The 14,224-nt window shown below is 42.1% G+C and overlaps 4 protein-coding genes across 4 annotated transcripts; all 4 read left to right on the top strand.

Annotated features, from left to right (window-relative positions):
• Positions 1–1,275: 1,275 nt before the first annotated feature.
• LOC138887460 (uncharacterized) lies at positions 1,276–2,091 on the top strand. Its single transcript, XM_070169215.1, has one exon. The coding sequence runs from the start codon at positions 1,276–1,278 to the stop codon at positions 2,089–2,091; it is 816 nt and encodes a 271-aa protein (XP_070025316.1).
• A 15-nt stretch (positions 2,092–2,106) lies between these two features.
• Positions 2,107–7,634, top strand: LOC138887461 (uncharacterized). Its single transcript, XM_070169216.1, has 4 exons — positions 2,107–2,403; positions 6,418–6,906; positions 6,984–7,283; positions 7,377–7,634. The coding sequence occupies exons 1-4, from the start codon at positions 2,107–2,109 to the stop codon at positions 7,632–7,634; spliced, it is 1,344 nt and encodes a 447-aa protein (XP_070025317.1).
• Positions 7,635–10,333: 2,699 nt separating this feature from the next.
• Positions 10,334–10,924, top strand: LOC138887462 (uncharacterized). The gene has a single exon (XM_070169217.1). The coding sequence runs from the start codon at positions 10,334–10,336 to the stop codon at positions 10,922–10,924; it is 591 nt and encodes a 196-aa protein (XP_070025318.1).
• A 422-nt stretch (positions 10,925–11,346) lies between these two features.
• Positions 11,347–11,940, top strand: LOC138887463 (uncharacterized). The gene is made up of 2 exons (XM_070169218.1): positions 11,347–11,571; positions 11,668–11,940. The coding sequence occupies exons 1-2, from the start codon at positions 11,347–11,349 to the stop codon at positions 11,938–11,940; spliced, it is 498 nt and encodes a 165-aa protein (XP_070025319.1).
• The last annotated feature ends 2,284 nt before the right edge of the window (positions 11,941–14,224 follow it).

Genomic DNA, 14,224 nt, shown 5'->3' on the forward strand with positions numbered 1-14,224 from the left:
AAGAAGATAAGGACATTCTGGAGACAGCCATGGACGTACAATAGGTTGATTTTGAGCGGGAAAAGGCTCAATGGGCACGAGAGAAACGATCACTCAAAGCCCAAATTCGAAAGAAGAACATAGTCACAACCGCTCAACAACAAAAAAAGAAAGAAGCCCAGTTCAGGGTAGTCCGTGATCAAGAGCGTAGAGGTTTTGCTCCATTAATCCAAGGTCTGAGGGATCATATAGGGGAAGTTGAGTCAAGCAAGGAGAGCCAGATCGTGGAGTTTGAAATAGAAAGGAACGACTACCAAAAGGTGATCAATCAGTTAGAAGTAGAGTTGCTAGAAGTTCGGTGCCAGAAAGATATGGCCTTGGACCGCAAGCAGGATGCATTGGATCTAGCTGAGACCCGTGGTCAGCAAAATCAAGAGTTGCATGTGGCTCAAAAATACATTAAGGGAAAGATCCTCGAGGTAGCCACATATACCTCAAGAGCGTGCAGGAGTTGTCAAGGAATGACGCCTGAGCGGTTTGCAGAAGTATCATTGAACGTTGCTCGTCATATATCTGCAGATCTGGAAAGAATATACCGCAATATTGGGGGTCAGCCGCAGGAAAAAGCGCCTTGATTGCAGCGATGCTGGTGGATTTCTACTGCAAAGATCAAAGTCCTTTTTTTTAGTTATCAGTCCTTTGTTATTCTTGATCCTGTAAGAGTCTTTTGGTGTTTTGAGTCTCGTTGTTTTGCCTTTTATCCTAAAAAGTCTGTTTGAGTCAAGTGTGGTCTTGTTTATCTTTATGCAATTGCTTCTTCTTGAGTCTTGTATAAAAATAATATATATGAAAAAGATTTTGTTTAGAAAAATTCAAAAATGAACCCAAAAGATGTTTGTTTTGTAAAAAAAAAAAGGTCATGTCTGTGAACTACCTAATGATCTGATTCATGCGGCGACATGATACGTAGGCAACCCACAAAAGGTTCGATCAAAATATTTTTTAATGAATCTAAGCTGGGATCAAAATGGGGGGAGTGTAACTTGATAAAAAAAGGGGGGAAGGCGCCAATAGGAAGCAACTTGATAAGCCGGAATGAAATATGAAGCCTTCCAAAATGTATTTTAGAAATGGTGATGATGTTAGGAGCATGGCATGTTATGTGTAATTCATATCTATAAAATGTCTAACCCTAACACGTTTGTTGTCACTTATAGAGAGTAAGTTTAAGGTGGTTGGTTTGTGGTGAATCTGGCAACACATCATTACTTCACAAGATCTAAGGGACCAGTAGTAATGGATAACAACGATGAAATCGAGTTGATCAGTGACAATCCGCAGGGTCAGTCAGTTGAGCAAGAGTCGGAAGAAATAAGAAAATTGAGACAACAACTGTCAGATGTATATCAAGCTTGGGTTTCCGGTCGACCTCCACCCCAGGGTCCTTTAGAGGGAACATCCACCATACCCCAGGCTACTCAGACACCGCTCCATGCAATGAGTGATCCCATTCTACCACCAGGGTATGTGCCAAACTACAGCCTTCATGCTGCCCCCGGTACTTTTAATATGCGACCTCCAGTCGCACCGTTTAGGAACACCCCTCTAGTTGTGTCTAGTGCACCGGTATATACAATACCACCGCCACCACCTGTGACGAGACCCACCAACGATCCACTACCTCAGGTTTATAATGGCCAATACTACTCCCCAAATATGGCTTTCAGGGCGTCAGCTCCCTACAATCAGACTCCTCAGTACGAGTCACCAGCGGAAAATGAAAAGCCTGCAAAGACAAGTGAGCCGGATGAGATGGCCAGGAAAGTGAAAAGTCTTGAACAAAACATAAATAACATACAGGGAATAGGTGGTCACAAAAGTGTCTCGTTCAATGATCTGGGTATGTTCCCTCACATCCATTTGCCACAAGGTTTCAAGACCCCAAAATTTGAGAAGTATGATGGACACGGCGATCATATCACCCACTTGAAAAGGTATTGCAACCAGCTGAGGGATGCAGGCGGAAGAGAAGGATTGTTGATGGCATATTTTGGAGAAAGTCTTATAGGGGTAGCCTCTGAGTGGTTCATTGACCAGGACATCTCTCACTAGCATGTCTGGGACAACATGGCCCAGGCCTTCGTCAAGCAATTCCAATACAACATTGATATTGCGTCGGATCATAATTCTTTGTCCAATATGAAGAAAAAGCCGACCGAAAGTTTTAGGAAATATGCCATCAAGTGGAGGGAGCAAGCGGCTAGAGTTAAGCCACCCATGGATAATCACCAGTTGATCACTGTTTTTCTGGAAGCTCAAGAGCCTGATTACTTTCAGAACATGATGTCCGCGATGGGTAGACCTTTTGCAGAAGCAATCAAAATAGGGGAGATGGTCGAAAATGGCCTCAAGACCGGTAGAATTGTAAGTCAAGCTTGTCACACCTCCTTTTTCCGCACCCGCGAGGGTGCAAGGGAGTTTTTCCAATTAAAGGACAATCGAACGGGATTGGTTTATTTATTTCAGAGTCGCCACTTGGGAGATTTAGGGTGTCCCAAGTCACCAATTTTAATCCCGAATCGAGGAAAAGAATGACTCCATATTACAGTCTGCGCACCAGAAATCCGGATAAGGAATTTTGTTAACCCGGGAGAAGGTGTTAGGCATTCCCGAGTTCCGTGGTTCTAGCACGGTCTCTCAACTGACATATTCGGCTTATTTATCTGATTTTAAATACCATTATGAACCAATGTGCCAATTTTAACTTTTTACTGCTTTATTGTTATTATTTCAAAAGGATGTGAACATCGCTTAAAACATGTCTTTGGACTGCGTCACATGAAATGCACCCACAATCTGGAACATATTTTATTTGATGTTTTGGGATTTGGATCTGGGTCGCATGAAATGCACACCCCAAGTTTTAAGAAAGTAGATTATTAAACACGCACCTAAAGAGACTATCGTGTTATTATTTTGGGAAGGGCCGTGAAATTTGCTAAACGGCCCGTCCCGGAATCTAAGTATTTAATATATACATTTAGAGGGCCCCGCAGCTTCTACATTTTTGTTTGTCGAGGCTCGTCTCATTTTTATTTTAAAGGATAAACCTATAATGACTATATTTCCTATTAAGTTCGTCTCTAAAATAAAAGAAAATCTCTTAATTATTTACATGCTTGCAGATTATTTATAGCAGGATCCGAAATGCTTTTACAGAATAAGGAAACGTGACCATGCATACGGACAGCTGATCGAACATTATGGGCCCAAATCCAGCTCATGCGGAATGGGCCAGACCTGGGCCACTGTTTATCCGAGGCGGGTCTGTTTGGTCTGTTTTGACCTGGGCTCGACCTTCATAAGGTTGAGGGGCGCGGACTTGTGCTAATTGTTATAAGGGTGTGGCTTGATAATTATAACGAGGCAGTTTATCAAAAGAGAATGAAAATTAACTGAGGCGGATAATTTTATTCTTTGACATGCATTAAAAGAGAATGATAATTACAAAACACAACTAATTTCCAAGACATAGCCTAGTATACTGCCAATCCTTTTGTCTGTCAACCTAACCGACATATGATATTAAACCATACTACATTTTTTGTATTCACTATATGAAAGGACCAACTCCAATACCCAAACAAGATTGTAAACCATTACACACTACATGATCATCTATATAGCAACTACATGTGGACATAGATGTCTTCAAATCTTCCCTTTTGTATTCATGCTCGACTTTCAAATTACATGGACAGTATTAGTTGTGTACCTGGTATAGAGGAAAAAAAGAAGAAGGAAAAGTATCATCTGAGTAGTACACAGCAAACAACAGCAACAGCAGATTCACAGCAACAACACAGCAACAACAACCAGCCAACAATGATGAAGCTCAGCAAAGAGTCGAGCAACAAATAAACAATCCCAGAAAAACAGAGTAGGAAATAACAGCCCAGAATGTTGAATGTAACAGCAACAGAAATCCAATGACCACAAGAAAGCTTGGCAAATGACAGAAAAGCAAAACCACAAAGACAACCTGATCAAACTGGACTCTTACACAGTTTCTTCTAGACAATACTCATTCACCATGTTCTGAAATTTATTTCTGTTTTTCCTTTTTTCAGTTTTCTTACTCACAGAATCTCTCAAGACTCCAAAAAAATGAACTCTCCTTTTTCTAATGGAAGGTCTGCCTCTTTTATAGCCTAACCTTAACACTTTGCAGTCTGTTTGACAACTCAAAATTCCCCCTCCCTGTTGTTTTTCCACTCACTTATTTTAAATAACAAAACTCCCATGAAATCCCTGACAGCCCCTCTCTCTTTTTGTTGTTAAAGTGTCCTAATCTCTTGTTTATTTAACCAAAGTATGGGCAGCAGGAATATAATCTGACAGCACATGCTGTCCCATTATTTTAATTCCTTAAAGCTAACCATACACAGGCTGCCCACGGTCTAAACCAAATAAACATGGCATCATATTTAAAATCAAAGTCTGAACTGCCATTATAACCTTCCCCTAGATGTTCTTTAATTCAATTTGAACAAAATCAATAGGCAATACAATTCAGTTCCTAATGGGATTCAAATACGATCACAGCAAAAATAAACAACATGAATCAAGTTGTTACCATTAATGACTGAAACTAATTGACGACATATATCGACTCGACTATATTAATCGTAACACATAACAATCAATCGTTCATATAAACAACACGTACAGAGTCCCGAATGACTTCAGACAACTTTGTTCAATCACTGGGAACCTATATGAATTAACTCGTTTGACGACTAATCTAATCGAACATGTATATCACAGAATACATTCAAATCATACACAGAAAACAATTGACCAAATAAAAGGTCTTTACAAAGACGGAAGAAATTAAGAAAAGTATCAGAAAACACCGAACAAACACAACAGAGCATGCTAACATACTCATCCACACAAAAACAGAAAAAGAAAACTTACTAAAAATGTTCAAAGTAGGCCAACCCCAGTCCGAATTAAATTTGACCATTTGAGGCCAAACAAACTCTAACCAGGGTGTTCTCAAACCGAGAACACCTTGGTTAAGGTCTATTAGACCTCAAACCCTCTATGAAGCAGGTCGGGCTCCTCAGGCTCTTGTGTTCTGAGGTTCAGATTTTCAGATCTGGTTTTTAGGAGTTGTGGGTAGATTCGGACCAAACCAAGTTTGGTTTGGTCACGAGGAGGGTCCGGGGAGTGTTTGGTATGAAGATGGGGAGGTTTGGTATAGATCAAGTTTTCTCTCGAATCTTCAAATCCAGATTCGAGACGATAGGAGGTGATTCGAGGTACATGGCTAGTGGATTCGTGTTCAGGGTGGTTGGATGCTTCAAGGGTGTGAAGGGGGTGGTCACCGGCATTCATGCCGCCGGGTTCTGGTGAAAAGGAAACTAGGGCGGCGTTAGGGTTTGGGGGTTTCAGGGCTTGGGGAAGGAGACGAGTGAAGGGTGGGGTTCGGATAGGGGGCGTGGGGTGTGAGGGAAAGCTTATATACGGAGTAGGGGATTGGATCTGAGCCGTTAGATCAGATGATCTCAACGGCTTGGATCCGATGGTGAGAAATGAGACGGGGTCGTTTGATATTTAAACGGGGTCGTTTGGTTTAAGTGAGGGGTTGGGCTGAACCGGTTATTGGGTCGGGTTATGTTAAATGGATCTGGGGGTGTAATCCTGGCCGTCGATTCACTCGAGATCAACGGCCCAGCTTAGACGGGACAGAACGACGCCGTTTGGACCGTGTCCGGGCAGCCTGTGTTTGGGCTGTTTTTGGGCCTTAAAATCTTGAAATAAATAGGCCCAATCCGGTTTTCTAAATAATTTGCACTCTTTTTCTTTGTTTTCTAATTTTAAAAATTCAACTAAATTAAAAAATGAATTTGAAATACCCATTAATCAATACTTAACACAATTATTCGCACACCTATATAAGAAAAATTTAAAATAGTTAAATTACAACCTAGAAATGCATACATATTTTTTGTATTTTGTTTGATTAATGATTAAATGCAAAAAATAGACAGACCCACAAACACATGTCACGGAAAACTCGAAAAATTGTACAGCGAAGTCATTTGTCACTATTTTTATTTTCTTTTGGAGCGATCGTCTGTGAAGCAAAAATCACGTGCTTACAAAGCTGCTATCAAAGCCACCACCCAAGCTATCCAAACTGGGTCGGGAGGTTTGGCAAATAGAAAGAAGAGAGATGAAGGGTCCATGATGGCTTCGGGATCTAGGGAGTTTAAAAGAGGGGCATCACACCATTATGTGCAAGTTCAGCAGGGGCAATCCAGCTACCCTCAACATTATTATCCCCCGCCGATTCCTCAATACTCTGTGGGCCCACTGCAATATACAATGTTCAATGCTCAATAATATGCTCGGCCTCCCAATCAACAGGTACAGGCACCAGCTCCAAGGGCCCCCCGACCTCAGCAACAAAATTTTCGGGCACCCTACAATGCTTGTCCCAGACAGGATTACGGTCGAGAGCAGAGGCTGGTGGAAAAATTCACCCCATTGGCTGAACCATACTCTAGTCTTTTCCAGAAGCTGAAACAGATGGGCGTGATTGGACCCATCACTCCCCACCATATGCATCCCGATTCACATGGATTTCAAGCAAATGCTAGATGTGAATATCATTCAGGTGCCCCGGGGCATAACACGGATGACTGTTGGACTCTAAAAAGAGCTATAGAAAGACTCATCACTAAAAAGTTGATTGTGGTAACAAATGGCGAAGAACCTCCTAATGTTACAAACAACCCATTGCCAGCACACAACGATGTTCATTTTGTAGAAATGATTGGACGAGATCTGAAATGCAGGCCATTTAATCAGGCAGAGATGATCGTGGGAACAATTCAAGAGGGAACCAAATGGGATGTAAGTCTGATCCAAGATGTGCCATTGTTTGTGAAAGGCGCCCCGAGTTCAAAAATGTAACTTTATTTGTTCCCAAGGTTACGAGATTGGAAGTTCGCTCTAATGTTCCAAGCCCAAGGTTATATGTTCTTGGAGGCCACCCCATCACAAGGCAGAAACAGGGCAGTACAAACGGTATAACAGAGCCGATCATAATCAGACCTGCCATGCAACCCCCTATAACAAATACAAAAACCATTCCTTGGAACTACAACAAAACTGTGATGACGTACAAAGGCAAGGAAATCATAGAAGAAGTGGGGGAAACTGGAGGTTTGACTCGATCAGGGAGGTGTTACTCTCCAGAGGAGTTGAGGAAGGCCAAGCAAATCAGAGAGGTACAATTTCCAATAATGAAATCTATCACGGAAGAAGAGGCAGAAGAGTTTTAGAAAAAGATGAAAGTCCATGACTATTCAATCATTGAACAGCTAAGAAAGACTCCTGCCCAAATATCTCTACTATCTCTGCTCCTACACTCAAAAGAGCATGCCCGTGTACTTATCAAGACCTTAAACGAGGCACATGTCTCAGAGAAGACCACAGTGAATGAGTTGGAGAAGATGGCCAATAGATTTTTCGAGGTAAACAGAATCTCCTTTACTGATGATGAACTTCCCGAGGAAGGAGCCGGGCACAATAGGGCTTTGCACCTGGTCGTCAAATGTGAGGGGCATTATGTAAAGTGAGTCATGGTCGATGGAGGCTCGAGTGTAGATGTATGCTCTCTCTCTACTTTGCAAGGCATGAAGATAAACTCAGATAGAATCCGACCCAGCAATGTTCGCATCTGGGCTTTTGATGGTTCAGCGAGAGATACCATTGGGGAGATCAACCTCACTATGACGATTGGGCAGGTTGACTTTGAAATTGTCTTCCAAGTAGTAGACATGGACACTTCTTATAACTTTCTTCTTGGAAGGCCATGGATCCATATGGCTCGAGTTGTGCCATCCACATTGCATCAGATGGTCAAGTTTGAACACAATAGGCAAGAGATTATTGTTCACGGAGAAGACGAGTCATCCATTTATAAAGACCCGTTAATCCCGTGCATTGAGGCCAAGGAAAGGTGTGAGTCCATTGTCTATCAAGCTTTCGAAGTGGTTTCTGTGGACCATGTTGAGGAAGGAAAGCCCATTCTGCATCCTCGTCTTTCCACCACATCTATAATGGTGGTTGCGGTTATGATGAGACAAGGTTATGAGCTAGGGAAAGGCTTGGGGTCATCATTGCAAGGAATTTCAGAGCCTATTTCTCCGTTCGATAACTGGGGTACTTTTGGTTTAGGCTTCAGGCCAACACAAGCAGACAAAAACAAAGCCAAGCACCACAAAAAGCATGGATGGGTCTTGCAACAACCTATCCCTCACATTTTCTACATTTTTGTCAAGCCACGGCTCTAAGAGGTTCAAAATTCCTTGGCGCATGCAAACATTGATGAAATTTGCCATGGCCTCAGCCAGATGTTTTCTGAAGTGAATATGATCCAGACCGATGAAGGCACTAGTCGTGCCGATATGCAACTAATTGACCCAGACACCATGCTCGCCAACTGGGAAGCAACTCCTCTCCCCACAAGGAAGGAGTCTTGGTAGTTTGCTTTTGCAGCTTCTTTTTTGTATTTTTGGGTCACTTTCAGGGTTGTAATCCAAACATCTCAGTGTGATTGTTTTATTTTAATGTTAACCCTTCTATCCTTTCGAATTCAATGAAATGCAGTTTAGCTTCGTATTAAGTTTGTATCTTTCCCTTTTCCTAATTCCTATCATTTTATTTCCATTTTAGTTTTGTTAATGTCGGCTTTAATAACATGACATGCATGAGGAATTCACGCCCAATTCTTAAAAAGCTATCTAATATCGAAATAATGCATCAAGAGGTGGAATATGATGAAGATGAGGTTGTTGAGGAAATAAAAAGAGAGTTGGGACAATTTGAAAACAAGTCTAAGCCCAACCTCAATGAAACTGAGCCAATTAATATCAAAAGTCTTGAAGAAATTAGAGAAATAAAGATAAGCATTCACACCGAACAGAAAACCAGAGATGCCTTGATTCAACTTTTATTTGAATACAGAGATGTGTTTGCTTGGTCTTACGATGATATGCCGGGTTTAAGTGTCGATCTAGTGGTTCATGAGCTTCCTACATATCCTGATTTTCCACCAGTCCAACAAAAGCAACGAAAATTTAAAACAGATATGAGTAACAAAATCAATGAGGAAATAATGAAGCAACTGAACGCCAATGTGATCAGAGCTGTCCGATACACCACCTGGGTGGCGAATGTTGTGCCTGTGCCAAAGAAGGATGGAAAGACCAGAGTCTGTGTTGACTACAGGGACCTAAACAAAGCAAGTCCAAAGGATAATTTTCCTTTGCCAAATATCCACATTCTTTTAGATAATTGCGCAAAGCATGAGATACAATCATTCGTGGATTGCTATGCTGGGTACCACCAAATTCTAATGGATGAAGATGATGCAGAAAAAACCGCTTTTACCACTCCATGGGGTACATATTGTTACAGGGTCATGCCATTCGGTTTAAAGAATGCAGGGGCAACTTACATGAGGGCCATGACCACCATTTTTCACGACATGATGCATAAAGAGATTGAAGTATATGTCGATGATGTCATCATAAAATCAAAGACACAGGTTGATCACGTGTGCGATTTGCAAAAGTTCTTCGAACGGCTTCGAAGGTATGACCTTAAGCTTAATCCAGCCAAGTGTGCATTTGGGGTTCCATCTGGGAAACTCCTCGGTTTTATAGTCAGCCGAAGAGGCATTGAACTGGATCCATCTAAGATAAAATCCATTCGAGATTTTCCACCTCCGAAGAACAAAAAGGAAGTCATGAGTTTACTCAGGAGGTTAAACTACATCAGTAGGTTCATTTCTCAGCTCACAACCACATGCGAGCCCATTTTTAAGTTGCTAAAAAGGATTTCGCTATCAAGTGGACGGACGATTGCCAAAAAGCCTTTGACATGATCAAAGATTATCTGTCAAAACCCCCTGTACTGGTCCCACCTGAACTTGGTAGGCCTTTGTTTTTATATCTATCAGTGATGGATAATTCCTTTAGATGTGTTTTGGGGCAATATGATGCAACAGGCAAAAAGGAACAGGCAATCTACTATTTGAGCAAGAAGTTCACCAATTATGAGGTTAAGTACACCTTTTTAGAAAGGACATGTTGTGCCTTGACTTGGGTCGCTCAGAAGCTGAGACATTATCTTTTGGCCTACGCTACTTACCTCATATCCAGAATGGATCCTTTGAAGTACATCTTCCAAAAGCCAATGCCCACTGGCAGGCTGGCAAAATGGCAAAATCCTGCTCATAGAGTTCGACATCGTCTATGTCACTCGCACCGCGATGAAAGCACAGGCTTTGGCAGATCATTTGGCAGAGAATCCAGTTGATGATGAGTACAGGCCACTTAGCATATACTTCCCAGACGAAGAGGTCAACTCAATAGAGGAAGTAGTTTCAGACGATCACCATGTATGGAAAATGTATTTTGATGGGGCTGTCAACATCAAAGGAGTTGGGATCGGGGCAATCCTCATCTCACCTATTGGACATTATTACCCTGCAACAGCCCGACTTCAGTTCTTCTGTACCAATAATACGGCAGAATACGAAGCTTGTATCATGGGTTTGAAAATGGCCATCGATCTGGATATGCATGAACTATTGGTTATGGGAGATTCTGACTTGATTATCCGGCAAGCCCAAGGTGAATGGGAGACTCGAGACATCAAGCTTATTCCGTACAGACAATGTGTGCAAGACTTGAGTAAAAGATTCAGATCCATCGAGTTCAGGTACATTCCCAGGTTTCACAACGAGCTAGTGGATGCCTTGGCTACTTTAGCCTCGATGCTCCCTTATCTAGGCAACACTCATGTTGACCCACTAGAAATCCAAGTTCGGAATCAACACGGTTACTGCAATACAATCTAGACGGAACCAGATGGTGAACCATGGTAACATGACATCAAACGATTCCTGAAAACAAGATAATATCCAGAGCATGCCAAAGGAGATCAAAAAAGAACTATAAGGCGGCTCGCCAATGGTTTCTTCCTGAATGGGGAAATTCTGTACAAGAGAACCCCAGATTTAAACTTGTTGAGATGCATAGGTGCTACAAAAGCAGAGCGGATCATGAGTGAAGTGCATTCAGGGGTATGCGGACCTCACATGAATGGATATGTTTTGGCAAAGAAGATTCTGCGGGCAGGGTATTATTGGCTTACTATGGAGCGAGATTGCTTCAGATTTGTTCGTAAGTGTCACCAATGCCAGATTCATGGTGATCTGATTCACTCGCCTCCTTCGGAATTGCATCCCATGTCCTCTCCTTGGCCGTTCGTACTTGGGGAATGGATGTCACTAGGCCGATCGAGCCAAAGGCTTCAAATGGGCATAGATTCATTTTGGTTGCAATTGATTACTTCACCAAGTGGGTGGAGGCCGTCACTTTCAAAGCAGTCACCAAGAAAGCAGTGGTAGATTTCGTTCACTCCAACATCATCTGTCGCTTTGGTATCCCAAAGACCATTATCACTGACAATGCAGCCAATCTAAATAGTCATTTGATGAAGGAGGTATGCGAACAATTTAAAATCATGCATCGCCATTCTACCCCTTACCGGCCAAAAGCCAATGGAGCTGTTGAAGCGGCAAACAAGAACATCAAGAAGATTCTTCGGAAGATGATCCAAGGTTCCAGGCAATTGCATGAAAAGCTGCCTTTTGCTCTTTTGGGATACCGCACGACTGTTCGCACATCTGTTGGTGCAACTCTGTATCTGCTTGTATATGGAACTGAAGCTGTAATACCCGCTGAAGTCGAAATTCCCTCTCTCCGAATTATTATGGAATCAGAGATTGAAGAAACTGAGTGGGTCAAGACCCGATTAGAAAAACTGATGTTGATCGATGAAAAACGGCTAGCAGCAGTGTGTTTTGGCTAGTTGTACCAGCAAAGAATGGCACGCGCTTACAATAAGAAAGTGCGCCCAAGGCAGTTTGAGTTAGGCCAGCTGGTGTTGAAATGCATCCTTCCGCACCAGGTGGAAGCTAAAGGAAAGTTCGCCCCGAACTGGCAAGGACCCTACATCATCAAGAAAGTGTTACCAAAGGGGACTTGCACTTGGTAGATGAAGAAGGACGGGTACCAGACATGACTATTAACGCAGATGCAGTCAAAAGATATTATGTCTCATATATACCCACTGTAGAATTTCACGCATTAATTTTCTCAGATTGAAGTGACAAAGGCTATCATTTGCTCGCTACTCCAAATAGGTGTCACCCTTTTGTTAAGCCTTTTGATCCGTATTTGTCTACCTGTGTACCTAGAAAAAAAAAGCAAAAAAGCCAAAAAAAAAATCCTTGCATTGAACTACGTGAGACCTGATTCCGAAAGGATATGTAGGCAGCCTTACCCTGGGTTCGGTCCCATCAGAACAAAAAAAACCCATATTCCTAGTACTCCAAAACTAGGGCAGAAGTTTGTTTTATTTCACGGTTTTTCTGTAAAAAATGGTTTCCAAAAGTTGTAATTCGTTTCAAGGTTCATTTCGCCTTTTTACCTTTCAAGAGCTTCTGATCGATGTGTTTGAGAATGTTTGAAGTTCACATGCCAAGGGCGTTGGGTAACCTCCCTCATGCAGTATCTTAGTCAAAAATAAAAAATAAAAAAATGAGAGAGTCTTATCAGTGAAAACCCGTACGGGCACTATATGGCAACAGTGAACAAAGATATGAGAGAGTCTTATTGGTGAAAACCCAGATAGGCACCATAAGGCGACGGTTAGTAGAGAAATGAGAGAGGTTAGTTAGCGAAAACCTGCAAAGGGCGCTACTAGCCGAATAAGAGTCTTCGATTCTCTGGCATGAGCACAACCAAGACAAATTCAAGATGAGCATTTGCGGCAGATTTTGAGAATTAGACAGCTTAGACAGATCAGGCGTCCAGTCCAAAATGCATGTCATCATTCATTGAAGTCGGCATATACCTCCAGATAAGTCTCCATATTCCTTTTCCCGAAAGGGACACCTTTTGTTTAAGCACAGTTCTTTTTCGCTTCCAATTATTATTCTATTTTTACCCATAATTTTTTCTTTGAGTCCCTTTCGATCTAATCCTGCCTCAAAATCGAAGCAAAGAAAGGGCTACAAAACTGGATACAGTTTCCCTGTAATGTCAAGCACAATTTGGGGCATATATGGCATTGACGAAGGCATAAATCCATCTGTGATCTCATTTGATAAGGCGAACAAAGTGTCTCAAAGAAACTGAAAAGGTCGCCTAAGCAAAACCTGCTTCATAAGAAAAGTTGATAAGCACTACGGACACAAACTGATACTGGGTGCAAGACAACTGAGCTTGATTTTAAAGAAAAAATAGCCTTGCCTTAGAGACAAGGGTAGCGGTACCATGGACATCTCGGTACCACGCTGACAGAATAAGTTCTTCGACAGCAGTGGTCGTGAACCAAGCTACTCAGGGCATCAAGGCCACAAACCAACCACCACTTTGAAAACTCACAAATTTTTCTTTGTTTGAAGTAGGAACAAAGCATGCAGAATGGTGATTCTAAAAGAACGAATGTCACCAAACGTAAGTTCCTTAAAATCTCCATTTTTCTTTTACTTTTGGCATACATCACTATTGTTCCCACCTCCTATTTTTATTTAGCTTAACCCAGGTAGAACCTTTTCGCCTAGGGGGATCTAGCTCATAGTTCCGGGTAGAAGTACTCTTCGCTCAGGTTATTTTTACGTAGCTTAACCCAGGTAGAACCTTTTCGCCTAGGGGGATCCAGCTCATATTTTCGGGTAGAAGTACTCTTCGCTCAGGTTGTTTTACATTAGCTTAACCCAGGTAGAACCTTTTTGCCTAGGGGGATCCAGCTCATAATTCTGGGTAGAAGTACTCTTCGCTCAGGTTATTTTTACGTAGCTTAACCCAGGTAGAACCTTTTCGCCTAGGGGATCCAGCTCATATTTCCGGGTAGAAGTACTCTTCGCTCAGGTTATTTTTACATTAGCTTAACCCAGGTAGAACCTTTTCGCCTAGGGGGATCTAGCTTATAGTTCCAGGTAGAAGTACTCTTCGCTCAGGTTGTTTTTACATTAGCTTAACCCAGGTAGAACCTTTTCGCCTAGGGGGATCTAGTTTATAGTTCCGGGTAGAAGTACTCTTCGCTCAGGTTGTTTTACATTAGCTTAACCCAGGTAGAACCTTTTCGC

This window comes from Nicotiana sylvestris, chromosome 3 (assembly GCF_000393655.2).
Source record: "Nicotiana sylvestris chromosome 3, ASM39365v2, whole genome shotgun sequence".
Lineage (NCBI taxonomy): Eukaryota > Viridiplantae > Streptophyta > Magnoliopsida > Solanales > Solanaceae > Nicotiana > Nicotiana sylvestris.